Genomic DNA, 16,864 nt, shown 5'->3' with positions numbered 1-16,864 from the left:
GCAGCAGTACCCCATCATCTTTCCCCTGAGTACATATTCCTCCCGGCCACTTAATTTGTTTGGTAATTAGTGCATGTTTTCTGCTCTCCTTTTTGGGCACAAGTAAAATGATGATCAGCCAAGAAAAAATACAGGGGATGGAATACACCAGGGAAGGAGGGTCAGGTGGAGGCTTTGGCTTGGTCTGACTCCCACCCCAAGAGCACCCTCCCTTGTCTCACTCTGGCTTGCAGAAGGGAGGACTCCCTGCTCTTGTTCCCATCTGCTTGCTGGGAAGAAGGACAGAGGGATGTTGGGGCTTTTCCCATGCTTGCAGTTAGACAGGAATTGCAGTCCTAAGCCTGCCCCCAGGGCTCTTTGCTCTGCACTCTCCTTTAAGCCCTACACAGGCTGCAAACTTGAAAGTGTGTAAAATCGAAAGGCCACTTCTTGCAGGGTAATTTCCCAGCCAGCTGACAGCCACGGCACTGGCCTGAGACTTCTGCACATGGCGCTCTGCTGCAGGGGAGTAAGCAAGAACATGTAACTTTCTCTTCAGAAAACCCCTTGTTTTCCAAACTGGAAGGCAGAGTGCACAGCCCATGTGGACACTGGTCCTTTCCAAGGAAGAAGTGCCCTGGGTGGCCGCTGCTCCATCACTGCCTGCTCTCCTCAGTTGTGCTGGGACAGCTGCTTATGGTGCTGAGCCCCACAAAAAGAGGCTCTCTCTAGCCCAAATGTCTGCTCGAGTCTTGTTCCCTGTGTGGTCCCCAACAGCTGTAATGGCACAACTGGCAGAGGGCAGTGGGCACTGCTGATGGGGACGCTGGGGCAGGAATGTAAGGTTATGACAGGTGACAGCAGCGCTATGAAAAGGAGCAATTCTTTTCGAGAGGCAAATCTGCATTAAAACATAGCAAACTAGAGATTTTATTCATGTAAATTGTCAGTGTTTTCACACCTCAGGTTTTTTTTTTTATCCTCAGTGTAGTATGCTCTAAGAAAAATAAATTATATTTTTAGGAATATATCAAAATAATTTTTCAGTATTCCCATTGCTATTCTTGATTGCAGGTAGCATAATTTTGTCTTCTTTTACTGTCTTCACGTGTGGATGATTTACAAGGACATTTTGTCCCAAAAAGGCACCATGTAACTATCTGCATATACATGAAATAAGTGCTAATTGTCTCCATGTGAGGATAATCCTTATTCCAGAACTAGAGTATCTGTTTTCTATTTAGTTTAATCTAGTGTCCTGAAGTGATTTAAAGTAAATAGGAAGATTGCACTCATGTATTTTGGAATGAAAATGTTTCCATGAAGACAATCTGGAATATTGCTTGACATTCACATACATTACCTTGAGATAAAAACAACCCTTTCAGATATACCAGTTTGATACGTGGTCTGATAATCATGAGAATTTTTGAGGAAAGCATGCAAAATGTGTGCCTTTGTTCAGTTCATCTAAAAAGACTTGCACCACCTGGGTGAAAAGCTAAGACAGTATTAGAAAGGTGTTGTATTTAAAGATTTTACCCTACAAAAAGAGTTGTTTGCCTGTGTCCTTAGTTACCCCGCGTTCCTTTTCCCTGTGATACCTGCCTGACACACCTGAGGGTGTAATGCAGTGCCTGACCTCTTGGCAAGTTAGATTTTCATGTCTTAATCTGAAGCAGGGCTTTCAGTCATGTCTACATGGCTCCAGATCAATACAGGTAATATTTGTAGTGATAATATCACCAGGCTGATAATACAACATAACTAATGACTTCCTTTGGGATACTGAAGTTAGGAAGGTATTGTAGCTCAGGAGTGTTGCAGGATTACAAGAGATCATTCCAAAGAACAGGATAAACCATCTATTTCACTGGAATCCCTTAGAAATTCATTACAGCATGCTGAAGTTATAACACAGTTTGAAAGCAGCTGCTTTGACATGTAAGGAAGTAACAAACAGCCATTCCCTCCCTTGCTTTTTCATGTATTTCAGACTTATTTCTTTGAGGACAAAACACTGATGAAATCTAGACATCTCTGGTAGCATAGGTGCATGGCATTCCTTTTGATGTCAGTGTAGTAAAGATGTTCTCCTTCTGACAGAATTAGGTGCCTTTTATACCTTTTGCTCATGACTGATGTCTGTGATTGCAGGTTGTAGGTTCCCAGTGTCTACAGGGATCTGAAAAGGGCCTAAATGGGGGCAGCTTGTACCAGAAGAACATCACATTTCCTTACTGGCTTATATCTTCCCTTGTTTCCCAGTTTGCCCCCACAAACATGCACTCCTGCAGCAGTCCTGGAAACAGTGCCTTAAACTGTTTCCTTAAACAGCAGCATCTTGAAAAATAGAGAACAAATAAAAACACCTAGTGTATACACTGGATGTGTTAATCTTTTAAAATTGCTTTAAAACTCACTGGTATCCCATATCCCCTAAACTAGAGAGAGCATAGTAATTGCCATTGGCATCATGTGCAGCCTTTTTAATACGTGTTTTTGCATGCTGCTGTTACAGTGTAGGTGTAGCATGATGCTATCTTACAGTGTTAGTGACAAGAGTAAAGAACTACATGTGGATTTATAACTTACTGTGTCCTACAACAAGCACCAGAGGCTCCCTACATCAAGAAACTGTTCTGTGATAGATCACTGTCTGGTGGCTGGTGCCAGGTGGTTTGTTGTCTGACAAAAAGTGGCTAAAAAGTCACAAGCTTTGTCATTTGGCTTGTGTGTTTAATCCTATCCTGCATTAATCTGGGTTTAGCTCCAGTATTTTATTGTGGTGGTGGTTTTTTTGTTTTGTTTTGTTTTGGTTTTGGTTTTGGTTTTTTTTTTTTTTTTTTTTTTTTTTTTTTTTTTTTTTTTTTTTGCTTCCTCCACCCTTTTTGTCCCATGGGTCAGAATATTCTCAGGTAAAGTTGTTTCTTCAGATTCTCAAGTGAATGTAGAGGTTTTAAAGCAAATTAGCACATCAGTGAAGCGGACAGAAGTAGGCTTTGGCTGGGTCTCTGAGCATTTCATGAGGTCCTCTTCTGTTGTTGATAACTTTACAGGTTGTCTGTTTCAAACAGCAGCAGAGCTATATATGGATATTGCCAGCTTGGAAGCAGCTGATTTTTCTAAACTACTGTACGGTAGGAACTAGTTTATAATTAAAGTCTTGCAGTTGCTCCTTTTAAATGCCCTGTAACTTGTAGGCTTACGTTTGAAACGAGGTACTGTAACTGTTTCATGCTAGTGTATAATTTTGCATTTTCTTTTATTTCACCTGCTACAAGAATTATAATTGCCATGCAACCCCATTTGCGGGATGCTTATCCAGAATATACAGCAGCTTGTCAACAAGTGACAATGTCTCATGAATGTTTTTGTCAGGTGGCAATTTTTACTTCCCACTGACAAAGAGAGATGTCTTATATACATTTCCAAAATTAGCCCTTCCCAAAATTGTAATCTTTTTTTGCACCTGATTGGCAAATCAGTCATTTTTCTCTCTTTTTGCTGCTGCTTTTGTTACATCTTAAAATTAATGAATTACTGATTGTCCTCCACAAAAGAAACTGAAATACAGTTGTGAAAAAGCAGTGTGGAAACTTAATTATACACCTAGTTTATACAGCTGTGTGTCTAATGACCTACTGGCCCTAATTACTATGTTGTGGTTCAGTCTGAGTGCTCTTGTCCTTGCCAGAATTCTGCTCCTTTCTCTTAACCTGACTAGTGTTTCAAGCTTAAAAAAATAACAAGTTTCCTTTTTTTGTTCTTTTCTGCGTTGTCGTGCTGAAATGCAGTTCCCCTTCTTTCCAGAGGTCATAGCAGTGTTTTAAAATTGGCACCAGAAAAGCTCAGTAATATCACAAACTGTAAAAACATGGATTTTCCCTGGAGTCCTCAGTTCTTGCTGTCCAGATCTGAAAATGGGCACCGGGGCAGTGTTTTTATTGTCAGTCACTTGAAGGGCTGCAAGTGCAGGCTCCTGTCCTTAGTTTGTCACAGATGTCCCCTCTCCAGGTGCAGGGACAGCACAGGGCTCCCCAGGGCTCGGCAGCCGCCTTGGCCACAGGTGCTGCACATCTCCCTGCAGTCAGTATTTGTGCCCTCCGTGCTGAGAGCTCTGAAACCCCACATTGTTGCGGGGGTTCACGTGGCAGGGTGCTCTGGGGTCTGGCTCCTCTGACTCCTGTCATCACACAGGTGATGCTTGAGTTTACCTCGACGTTCCCAGCCTGAAAAGAGGCTTTTTCAAGGACTTCTGCTTGCACGTGCCAGAAAATCAGTGTGCTGATAAGGAGCTTTGCTGACTGGCTTGCTGTGCAGGTGCTCAGCAAAATACGTATTACCGTGTAGAACATAAAGCACATTCCCACATCTGAATGGGGATCTGAAGACAAACAGAAGCACAGCTGCAAATCTCATGTCAAACAGGGCCTAGAGCACCTCTGGCCATGCCGAGGTTTTGCAGCGCATCCCGTGCAGTGTGTGCTGAGGCACCAGCGCTGGCTCTGCCCCTGTGCTTCAGTGTCGTGTGTCGTGTACCGCGTGTGTCTGACAAAGTTGTGCCAAGTGTTGTGCTCCCTAACAGCGCTGCTTACCCGTCGGATCGGAGGGTCTTCCACAGGCAAAGGTAGGTGAGAACCCCGGGCGTGCGACCCTGCGCTCAGCCCCTCGGCACGGCGAGGTGACAGCGGGGCTGAGCCTCAGCACTTCTTCCTCTGTCTCTCCTGCATTTTGCAGGCATGCCAGTGCCTGTAAGGATGTATGGTGGGGGGACATGCGAATTTCAAACAATGAAACAAACAGCAGCAAACACCCAGCTGGGGGTCTGCTGTGCGGCCTCACGGAGGGTGTCCCCGAGCGGGGCCGGCGGGGAGCCCGCGGCAGATCCGCGCCGCGCGGGGCCCGGCGCGCCGGGCTGGGCACTGCGCTCGCTGATAAGAGCGTGCCAGTGCGCCGGGCGCCATCCCCTGCAAATCGCCACGGCCACCTTTGTGCCGGCCCCCCTGGGGATGGTGCCGAGGGAGGCAGCACCAGGCGCTGCGTGTGCAGATAGGAGCGCTGCCAGCGCGGCTGCGGCCGGCTTGGTTGCATGTTACCAAAACCCCTGGCAGGAGGGAGGTAATGAGCTCTCCCCACCCCTTTCCGAGCTCCCACATAGCCAGCAGTCACTGATGTCCTGTCTGTGCATTCTGAGGCTGCACAAAATTTCTTAGCAATGATGATGTCTTTCCACGAGCAGCATATGTTTTTCACACAGGAAGACCATTTTCCTTGTCATTTTTAAACATATGGCCCAGTGAGGAGCTGAGGATGACAAGTTAGCCTGCTTGTATTGGCAAGGGACTGTTTAATTCTTACCACTTTAATTGAGTTCTTTTATCTGCTTTTATCTAGTTCAAAAAGTAGTCTGCAAACTAAGCACAGGTATGCATGGAAATGGATAAAAGAGAAAGTGGGTGCATGTTTCAAATGAGGAATGAGAAAGTGAGGTGCATGTTTCTCTTAAAGGAAACATGTCCTTTGGAGATCTTGAAAGGTTGCCCCTGGCTGGCTGAGAAGCCGGTCTCTTCTCCTTTGCTGCACCACAACAGAGAGATGCACAGAGACTGAAACAAATGCTGTGAAGCAAGAGCTGTGCTGGGTGCTGGCCATGGAGCTCCTGTGTGCAGTGGAAGCTGCATTTGGGAGCTGCAGCCTGCCCAGCCCCCCCTGCACCAGCTCAGGCCTCACGCAGCAATTCTGGGGTGCCAGAGCTCCACTCCCCTTCTCCTCTTGCTTCAAATTTCTGTTTGCAAGGGTAATCCATTGCCATGGTACAGCAGAGGGAGGATTGTGGGGGTCTACATAGGGCAGGGGTTTCAGTGGCAAGAGTTCCTTCCCAGGCTGGAGCCTGGTGAGAGCTACAAGAGCAGCTGTGCCTACAAGAAGGAGGATCCCTGTTTGCCATAAACAGGTCCCAGCATTCAGAGGGTTGTAGACAAAACCCAGTATATGAAACTCAATTCAGAACTGCAGTGAAGATAGCCTGGAGACTACAATAGATATGTGCTTGTTACAAAGTGGCCTTTAATAAAGCCTTAGAGAGCTGAATGGAGGATGTGCTGGGGTTGTCCTGTCTCAGATGGACAAGAGCATGGATTATTTCTGGCTAGGACACTGCTGAAGGGCATGCATTGCCTTCCTGTGGGTTGTTGAGGGACAAAACTGATGGCTATATCTGCAGCCTTGGCAGATTCAGAGCCACTGAGATCTTCAGACTGCACATGTAAGCAGTGAAAAAGAGACAAACTGAGAGTTTGGGGTTTTTTCCTGCTTTCTTCCCCTATCCCATCGCAGACAATTGCATAAGTACTCTTCATATGAAGATGGCTGTACTGAGCCAGCCTGATGATCCCATCATGCTGTTTCCCCAGAATGTTTTCCTAGCTGTCAACAAACTTATCTAAGCACTTTGTGGTGCTTTTTATTTAAATTATTCAGACAATCTTCCATGAGTTTCGATTTTGAAGTGCAGTTAGCTTTTCCTGTGGTGGGAATCCAGAGTTCAATTACACATTGGGGAAAAGCATCACCTTTTGTTCACTTCACTTTTGTCACCTGCTTTCAGGTGATACTCTCTGGTTCTTCTAGTGAAGGAGACAGTGAGCAATTGCCCCTTTCCCACCTTCTCCATCCCCTCATGCCTGAGCAGGCTTCTTTTGCTGCTCCCTCCCATCTCTAAGTCCCTGTTTGCAATCCTCTTACTGATACCTCGTGTACCTTGGCCCAGAGTAGGAGAGAGGGATGTCGTGAGGCATGGCTGGTGGGAGAGTGAGGGGATCAGCTATCTCCTCCATCACTTGTGCCAGAGATGTGGTCACGTTGGGGTGTCTGTCCTGGCTCCCAAGCAGGAGGCAAGGACTTGTCCTAGTGTGAAGACCTGGCAGACAGAAAGATGGTGTCTGGCCATGTAGGGGAAAAACAATTAAGACTTCAATGTTTATTAAGAAAAAAGCAACCAGCAGTGCATTTCAAGCACTCATCACGCAGCATAATTTTGCTGTTGGAAGTAGTGGGATTAAACAAGTCTTTCTAATGTTGATTTCTTTGAATTTGCAGCATATAATTAAAACAAAATCAATTAAAAACGAAGGAAGTGTGTGTACAAACATTGTCAAGAATTCCTATCTTTCATTTTTTAAAAACAAGCTCAAGAAAAAATCCCCACAGAAGTTCTGTAGTGCATATTTGAATGCTTTTGTTGTAGCCTCATTAAACTTGGCTTGTCTGCAGATACAGCTGGCATGTTATTAACTGTGCTCCAGGCTTGGGGAAGCCAGAAAGCAGCCTCCACCCCCTGGTGCCGGCTGGCTTTAGGGAAACGTGCCAGCATGGGTTGGTCCTCTTCAGCTGGCTGGCTTTGGGAGCGCCTGCTGGAGCATCTCTGCGTGGCCCCTGGGTGCAGGAGCACGGGCTCAGCCTGCCTGGAGTGCCGGCCGGCGGGAGGGCGGCGTGGGCTCCCGGGGCCGCCCGCAGCGCGCCCCTGGGAGCAGCGGGGACCCACCCAGGTACGTGTCCTCCTGGGACAGCCTCAGCCGGGTGCCTGTGTGGTCCGTGGGCGTCTCACGCCTTCCTTTGCTGTAGGCTGGCAAGAAGCGAACTAGGGATCATCTGCCAAGCAGTTCCTCTGTTCTCAACAAACTGCGTGTTGGACTGAACCACTCAAATAAACTGAATAAGGGAAATATTTTCTCTGCACCTGCTGGAGAGGCTGTTGCTCTCCAAGCTGGGCTTGCACATCAGAGGACCTCCATCAGAGGTCCAAGCAGCTTCTGACTTTCTTCAAAGCTTTGGCAGTGAGTGTGTACATTTTGAATGCTGTTTTGTGTAAGTAATTTTAATAGGTGCTTTTATAGTAGGGAAAATGTTATAATTTCATATTCAATTTAAACTTGTTGAAAATATACTCATTGGAAATTTAAGTAAATTACCTATATTAAATATAGGTAATGTTATTCAAACATCTTGCGTATTACAAGCAATTTTCATTGTCTTAACTAATGAAAAATTGATTTGGCATTTTCAAGGCACTTGGTCTGTTTATGCTAAATACATTTTAGGGCATTCAAGCACTTTGTAATCTATAAACATTCTCTCAACCCCTTCCTAAAAATTGTTCCCCTTCCTATAAATTGTTATTTTTATCATAATGAAATTAAAAACTTATCATTCTAATTTGGCTTAAGTTTTGACTGCTACTAGACTGCTTCCTTCCTCCCTTCCATCTCCTGCCTTATGCTGGTAAAAGGTTTGTGTTGTCTTTGGGAGCAGACATTGCTGACAATTAAAGGGATTGATTTTTAGTCTGTGCAGCTCCCAGATCTGGTGCCCTATGGAGCTGCACAAGCTTTATGTCAACATGAGGGGAACAAGAGGTCAGCATTTGGGGGAGATCTCAAGACTTTCCCCATTAACAGCCTGAATTATTTTGGATGAAAATTACTGTGGCTGCACTGATTTGTCTAATGACATGCATGAAATTGGTTAAACAGCCAAGGTCTTTAATCCAGGTGGGTTTTGTTGCTGGTGACATCAGTAATGGTGGGAGTGAACTTCCTCTTGGAAGCATCATTTTTTTGGCATGTCGGTCTATCTCTTCCATGGGCTTCCTTGAAAATCGTTCTCAGCCATAATGATGAAAGACTTTTTGGCTCCTCTTTTTGTTGCTACTCAATTACTGTTATACTTGCTGAGGAGGACATAAGGAAAGGCTGAAGAAGCCCATTGCTTTTCTCTTCTCCAGGGAATCTGTTACATTAAACATTTGAATAGATTCTTGAACATAATTCCCAGTCATTTCCTCTACAGTGAACTCAGTTCACTCATGCAGACTTTGTACTTAATGATATCTCTTAAAATAAATGAGATTTGATATAATTTATACTAAATGGTCATTTTAGAAATCTACATCTACTAATTATTCATTAGAAAATTTGGAAAGACAGAAGTAAATTTCCTTTATGAACTCACAGTCTACAGAAATATAAATACACACACCTGTGTTTATTTTCTTCAAGCAAAACTGAATAGAGGTAATTTACTGGACTCCAAGAGTAGTGTAAGCAGGTTTGAAGTGCATTATTCAATCTTCATCAATCAACCATGCCAACCAACCCAGCCCAAACCAGTCAAAAATCCAACATGCATCTAGGACAGTTATTTATGGTAGTACTTAGGTTGTGGTCTGTATCTGCACCATTTGGGATTGTGCGTTTGTGTGTTCTGGCTGTGTGCTTAGGGCGGCCGCTCTCTGCCCTTTCCTCTCCCTGTTGCCTGTGCGTGTGTCCCTGTGGTCCCTCCTCAAAGGCTTTTTCCTTCTTGCTCCTTTCTGGACTCTCCCATTTTGCATCTTGCTCCCAGCAGTCTTCTCTCTGTTGCTGTGCTGGCATTGGCCCGCACAAAAGAGTCATTCACAGTTTATCCATTTAAGTGACACCTTGCTGTGTTACTGGCTTCTCCTTGACTCTCAGCTGCAGTTGCTCTCTTGTCCATTGTCCAGAGCTGGCTCTTCCTTGGAGCTCTGTGCACGTGCAGAGCCTTCCTTGAGCCATCCTGGGCGGACTGGCAGATCTCCTCGGGTGCTGGGAGAAATCACAATGCTCCGTGTGCTGTTCAGAGGCAGACCCAGCTAGGTTCAGATGAACTAAAGACATGTGCTAATCAAATCTTTGTTCACAAAACCGAGAAAATTATTTAATTTGCATTCAGACTGCATCCAGATCCAACCTGGATAGCTGCTTGATGTCACCTTACAGTCCATAACAACTCCTTCTTCTCTCACAGACACTTCTCATGGTTTTACAAGAGCTGTTTCATGTAGGAACTGTGTTCCAAGGAGTTTCAATGGTATTGAGTGTAACTGGGTTTGATTTGGACCAGGGCCTCTGGTACATGCAAATAAAGCAGATAGTATTCCTTGCTTTTTATGGAGGATAGACTGTTATCTTTAGGAGGCAGTCATGATGCTGTTGCACTCTTCTCACAAAATAAGACAAATTCAACCCAATGTTTAAAACAAAAGGAAATGAAACTGAGTAGGATCTTCTTGTTTCATAGCTTAAATGAGAGAATAGTGAGTTTTTTGTCTGTCAGAGAACTGGAAATGGGAGGGAAGATGCTTTCTCTTGATAACTAGGTATGCATATACGTATCTGTGATGTACAAAATGCCTCATTTTAGGTTAATCAGTGCAGTACTGAAGACATGACTAGCTAAAATTGGCTATTGAAAATAACATCATTACTTTGGGGAGAATCTTGCTCAGTTTGAAGAGAAATGAGGAAAGCCGATTCTTAACAGCAAGTTGGGGAGAGTGATTTTGTAAGTAGGACTGGAGTTGGAAAAAGTGCAATCAGAGTTAGCAAAACTCCTGTTTTTCCAGAGGCTGCCACAGTAATTGGCCGTGCATGTCCGGATTGCCAAGTGACAGGCAGGAGGCTCAGCTCTCGGAGAGCTTGGCCTCTCTGAGCAGAGAGAGGAAAGGAAGGGAGGATGGGGAGAAAAAACAATTTTTGAACTTGCCCCTTTTGAGATAGCAACTGCTCTTCTCCTGTGCCCAGGATCATCGCAAACAGCCAGCAGCTGCGTCCCACTCTGCTTTTGCTGTCAGCGAATGTCACTGCAGAAACCTCTGCAGTTTGGAGGAGCCACTGTTTGTACACAGGGAGTAGAGGAAACGCATGGAAATTTTGTGGTGTGTGGGCTGCTCTGGATTTTACTGTGAGGATGGAAGATCTTCACAAATGTTTTAAATTAGGCTATCCTTGATAAGTCTAGTGGTATGGACCCCAACCAAAATTTCAGGGAAAAAAAAAAGTTGCTCTGTTAAAGCAGACATGAAAAACAATGAAGGGCTTAACTTTTGTCCTGAGGGTGATAAAACAGCACCACACAGCTGAAAATCAATCTGACCTTCACCCACGTGATGCTGTTGTCTCAGTCTGTCTTTCATTTCCTTTGGTTGAGTGAAGGCCACGGCATTCAGTAGGGAGAAAAGCCAGAGGGAGGTGTGGAGAATCCTGTTTTCTCTGGAAAGGCTTCAGTGCTTGCATAAGTTCCCTCTATAAAGTGAGGTGCTGTAAAACTTTGAATTATTTCATTAATTTAATTTAAAAAAATATTCTTCTCTTAATAGGCAGCAGTCACATTAAGGTAAAAAAGATATGTGCTGTAAAAAAAAGGTGTTTGTGATATAAAATATTCTGTTTTAATTAAACCTAGAGTTAGTTGGTGTTTTGAAATGAAGGCTTCATGCAGCAACAGAAAACCTGCACATTCATTTAAAACACAGAAATTTGTACCCAAAGGGGAGAAAAAAGGCAATTATATTTTCTAGAGATATTTGAACATTGTGTTGCAAGGTTTGCACAAAGAAAGATAGTTTGCACCCAGATACCAAGATATTTACATAAATAAATCAACAATTAGGGCTTGTGTATAAGCAATATTATTGATTTTCCAAACAGAGGTACAATTTCAGTTTGTGAATTACTCATTTTGCACAACATCTTGCAGAAGTGGTTCCCACCTCGTTTTCCTGAAGATAGAGAAGGAACTGAATGAATGGGTAAAATCTGTGCAGAATTTAATTCTACTAAACAACAGAATCAAGGAAAGGGGAAACTAAATGCATAAGCACATCTTGATGTTCTTTTTGACATCTTGAAAGCAATTAAAAGTGCAATTCATAGCTGTTCATCCAATCCCCTGCTTCTTCCATCCTTGTTGAATTTAAATGCAACCCAGAACCAAGGGGTTCCCAGCTATTTTTCTTGGAAAGCAGTAGGTTTTCCACACTGGTTTTACAAAACTAAGATTACTGTAAATTCTGCCTACCCTGAACTGCAGTTTTTCTGATTCATCTCATTACACACAGAAAATGTCCCTTCATGTCAGTCATAAACTACTCTGTTACTTTATATTTTTGTGCCATGTATTCCCTAGCTACTGTAGGATGGAGACAGGGAGGGCTACCTGTTATTTTCTTTGTTCAATAATTGTTGCTTGTTTTAGGAAGCTCTATAAGAAAAGTCATCTTGTTAAAAAGATAATGGCAGAGATTGGATGTGGCTGCAGAGATGAATCTCTGCTCCATAAAGGTTAAGAATTCAACAGTTTGTTCATTAATCTATTTGGAATAATGGATATTAATTTGTGACTGTAGCATTTTATTTGTGTGGTTTATCTGATGTACTGACCATCACAGATGCTTCTACATGATATTAAAAACCCCAAAATGGTAAACAGAAAAGATGTTGGGACCTTTCCCTGGCAAGCTCTGCTACTCAGGTCTCCGTGCGATATGCCAAAATGCTATTTGCATAAATATAGAATTTAATAAGTTATCATTCTGATTAACGTCATTAACTGCTTAACTACTGTAGAAATTGGCTTCCAAAGTTGCTTGTTGGTAGCTGTTGCTCTTCACGTCATTCCATTTGCTGTCTCACTGGGGATAATGGTATGCAAGGCAAAGCAAGAAGGTCAAGGATCTTTTTGTTTAGTCTCTTTGCACATTAAAAGTTCTATTATGTGTTTGTATTGCATGTGGTTTCCAGTCGGTTGGCTACAATGCTTTCAAGATCCATTGATGATGAGTTTGTGAGGCTAAATATATCTTGTGGATTATGACTAGCAAGCTATCACTTCTTGCAGCAGTCAGAGCCAATATTTAACAAGTGTTTTTCAGAATGAGGAATTTTGAAATCGAGTCAAATGAGCTTACAAAAGGGGTTAACAGAAATGCCACTACAGAAGATGATAGCAAATGCCTGTGCTAGCTGCGGGGATGTTTGGGGCTTCGCTATGCTGTTTGTGGGGGAAATGGTTCTTAGGCTGGGGTTTTTACGGGTTTTCTGGGGGTGGGGGAGGGCTGTGGTATTGTTGTGAATGACAGAGCGGCCACAAAGCTGAATGGGTTGAAAAAAAAAGCGGTATCCTCTCCAGGCATCCCTTTCTCTCCCGGCAAGGCGTAGGTGCAGCGCGCTGCGGCGGGGCCCCTGCCCGCTCACCGCACGGCTCCCGCTGCCCGCGGCGTGTCCCCGCAGGACTGGAGCCTCCTCTCACTGTCCCCTGTCCCCTGTCCCCTGCGGCTCGCAGGGCAGGCGGGCTCCGCTGAGACCTTGCTGCTGCTCCTTGCCCGACATTTACGGGAATGCAAACCCGACTGCAGGACGCAGCCGCGTCTGAAGGGCTGGCACAGCCGCCTTGCTTGTTTTCACTCTCTAGCTAGTAGACTGACCTTTTAAAAAAACAGTTTTCAGCTGCTGTGAAACACTGACAATAGCTTTAATAGATTTCATTTTAGAATTAAATAGCTCTGGTTCCATATCGATAATGTAAACTAGCAGCCATGAGCATGCTTTAGCTGATTGTTTCAGGCTGTGTACAAGCTGAGGACGTCACTGCCTCCTTGCCAGGGGTTAGCACAAGATGCTCACTTTCTTTAAAAATGAAAGCAGAGATGATTTTTTTTTTTTAAGCAATTTGTGTTCTGACCGACTTTTTCTGTGTACCTTCACACCTGTCAAGTGAATTCAGTGTGCTTGTTCCCAAGGGCAACCTGACATCTGGGAAATTCTGCCTCAGCCCCAACTGATCCCCTTTGAAGCACCGTTGGTATTTTGAATTGAAATTGTGTTACACCATCACACATCATCCTTTGCATTATTCTGTTCTGCTCCAGTATAACCCTGCTTTTATAAATTTCAGTTTAAGTCTTGCTCTTGGGCTGTTTCAGGAGTGTTGCAGTTATCTGTAAGCTGTCTTGCTTTTTGCTGTGGGGCTGGTAAGCTCAGAAACATCTGCAGGCAGGGTCAGTCCAGCTTGCTATTCTTCAGAGAATATTTACAAAGTTTCATAAGGCTTGGACCCATACCCACACCCATCCTAGATGCAGCGTCTACAGATTTATCCCCAGAGCCTCTTACAAGCATTACTTGTATTACTATCTAGAGCTATCCCACTGCAGAAATCCTCAGGAGAGAGAAGTGGACAAGAGTACTCAGAAACATCTGTTAAAAATTCAGACAAACACTCCACTGTCACTAGAAGCAATTGGGACGGGACTAATGAAATTTACCATGTGGTGCTACAGCAAAAAAGGGCCTTTTTTTTTGTTCTTTCAATTTTCCTTAAAAATGGATCGTTTGGTCAGTAGATACAGAGAAATGCCTCTGCAGAGCACATTTGGGGTGTATAGCTGCTTGTAACCAATGTCACAAACTGACTCCAGAGCCAAGCCTTGTGGTCTTGTGGGAGTGCTGTTTCCCGAGTGCTCACATTTGATTCATCACATGCTTTCTACTTGTTTCAAGAAACCCTGCATTAATTGTGCAGACCTAGAAAGTGGTGACATTAGGAAATAAATTGACTTCAACATGACTTTTCCATTGCTTCGGCAAAAAGAAAGAAAAAGTTGCTGCAACAAATCTAATGGATGAATTCTCTAACTGGTTGCTCTTTTGTGTGTAGCTACATTCTGGATTCAGCGAGTACTTGATAAATATTGTCATTTGTCCTTGATGATGTGTCATGAAGTTACAGGCAATTTGGCAGAGAAAATAAGTTTTCTTGAGTATGAGGCCAGACTTGTGATGATGTGTTTCTCCACTGAAGTCCAGCTCAGCCCTCCACCCGACCCCATTCCCCACAGAGCACTCTCATCCCCCCTTCCCATCCTCTGCTTACCAGCAGGACAAGAAGCAGGATGAGTGGTGCTGTCTGCGGGGTGACACACGTGTGCTGATTGCCTGGGACAGGCCCAAGAGCAGGGATAAGTGCTGACTCTGCTCTTAGCCTTTCTCTCAGCAGAGACATGCGCTGGGGTCTCTGCCCTACCCAATCAAAGGCAGCTTCGCCGATCTTAGAGATACTCAATTTCTATCCGAGAAACTCAATTTCTCTCATAGCCCTGTATTTGCAGTACGGTGTGATTCAAAAGTTAATAGGAAGGGACAAACAGTTAAGACATATGACAGGCAATATGATGGCATAAACCTTGTTTTCTTAGGATGCCAGGCTGAAAAAAATGAACACAAAGCTCCTGAGAATAATTGAGTCACTTCAGATTGAGACTGGATGGACAATGTTGGCTTTGTTATCACTCTGCAGGTAGCGAGGGGATAGGGTTAGGGAGAATTTCCAGAAAAGTAGGGGAGTTGTTATTAGAAGGGTAAAGCTTCCACTGCCACGCATCCCCTGTAGTGGACCCTGCATTACCCTGGTCCCTCTTCCTTTTAGGAGCCTTTTGAGGAAAAGTCTTCTGTGACAGGAACATCTCTCAGGTCTTTTAATCTGTGAGCTGCCAGGTGAAAGAATGGGGCTAGGGAACAAAAGACGCTCAGATACTGCAGACAAGCTTTTGTAGGATCTGCCACGTCAGCTGTCTCTTATAAGGTCTGCTGTATTTTCTGTTGATGGTGCTTTTCCCCCGAGGATTTCCCCACACCTGGGAATGCCTGCCATAAGCCACACTGATATTTTCCTCAATGCCTTTCATTTCTGTGTACAGATGGAGCTGGGATATCACACACTGTCCTTGTCCTTATTCTGTTCTGCTCCTTGGCAGTCACAGCTTTCCTGGCTGGAAGCTTTCATCCTACCTCCCTCTCAGCCCTTTTCAGGAGGGGCTTTGCAATTATTTATAAGGTAGCTTGTCCTGTTTTCTGACATTTTCAGTGTAGTCTGTGAAAGAGTAAAGCTAAGTATGTGTTCTCTGGTTTTACAGGGAGCAGAAAACTTGAAGTAAATGTTGGTGGTCTGAGTTAGCAAGATATTCTTTGTTTTTTAGGGTGTGGGGGACCCTCCCTTTAAATCAAAGGTCTTCTGGGTGGAAAATGTTCTAGTGGCCTGTAACTACCTCTTGCCTTTAAAGTGTTTGGAGATCCTGGAGGAGCAGGCAGCTCACTTGCATGCTTATCAAGGGGAGGATGGCTGTCCTGCTTATCTTGTATTCCTACTCCCCATCCCCAAGTGGGTTTTCTCTCTCCTTCCTCTTGTCACGTGTCAGAATAAGACATCCTGTGATTTACCTCATTCACCTTCCATTTGTGTGTTGAGGCTTGAGATTTTCCACAATACAAGAGGCAACACTGTAATGATTTGGGCCTCAGCACTGCTGGAGGCATCTTTAGATTTTTTTGTCTGAGATAAATTTCTATTCAGGCTGAAGAGAGCAGCATTTTCTTGCTATGCTGCTGCAAATAGGTGGGAGGAGTGGCTAACTTTTCTTCTGGAAGAAGTAAAGTGGACTGGCTTGTCTGCTGCCTAGTGCTACAGATGTACTTGTACAGTGTATGGTGTACTTACTAAGTCACCCCCTCCTCTACCACATTGCTGGTTGCCTACATGCATATGTGAGAGAGAATTATAGGTCTCCCAGCTACCTTCTCTTCCAAAGATAATTAAAATACGAAGTCTCTTCTAAAGAGAAATACATATCCCCTCCAACCTTATAAATACAGACATAGAATTTTTTTCTTTTGCTTTCAACCAACATTAGATAAAAACTGATCACTTTTTTTTCATTAAAACTGTTCAAAGCAAACTACAGGGTGGAGGATCTCCTGTGAGCCAAAACTAACCTCCATGTTCCTGCCAGTGAATCTGTATTGCCAAATTTCACACAGCCGTGTTCTCTAGCACCTCCTTTGAACATGAGTGTGGTTCTGGAGGCCGTTTTGAAGCTTCCACTTGAAACACTCTCTGTGAGCTAGTGGAGCATTTTCTGGCACTTAAGGTTCTGTATCTGGTAGTGTCTGTGCTGTAGAGGGCAATGAGTCATGGCTTGCTAAAGGAGAAAAAAGGATTTCTTAGAAAACCTTTCAGAAAAGCTGAAGTGGTT

At 44.1% G+C, this 16,864-nt stretch overlaps 1 protein-coding gene across 3 annotated transcripts in view; it reads left to right on the top strand.

The window, feature by feature from the left end:
* ZNF423 (zinc finger protein 423) overlaps nucleotides 1–16,864 on the top strand; it is a 226,139-nt gene that overhangs the window by 67,702 nt on the left and 141,573 nt on the right. The window contains exon 4 of one of the 3 annotated variants that reach the window (XM_053953063.1): nucleotides 3,039–3,119. The exons of 1 other annotated variant lie outside the window; for it this stretch is intronic. In XM_053953063.1, the coding sequence (XP_053809038.1) occupies nucleotides 3,039–3,119 (81 nt within the window). Of the gene's footprint in view, nucleotides 1–3,038; nucleotides 3,120–4,579; nucleotides 4,610–16,864 lie in introns of those variants that run through there. One more of the 3 variants, XM_053953066.1, reaches the window with a different exon arrangement.

Source organism: Vidua chalybeata, chromosome 11, assembly GCF_026979565.1.
Source record: "Vidua chalybeata isolate OUT-0048 chromosome 11, bVidCha1 merged haplotype, whole genome shotgun sequence".
Classification (NCBI taxonomy): Eukaryota; Metazoa; Chordata; class Aves; order Passeriformes; family Viduidae; genus Vidua; species Vidua chalybeata.
Note: the sequence above shows the minus strand (reverse complement) of the source record. Positions and strands in the feature narration are given on the sequence as shown.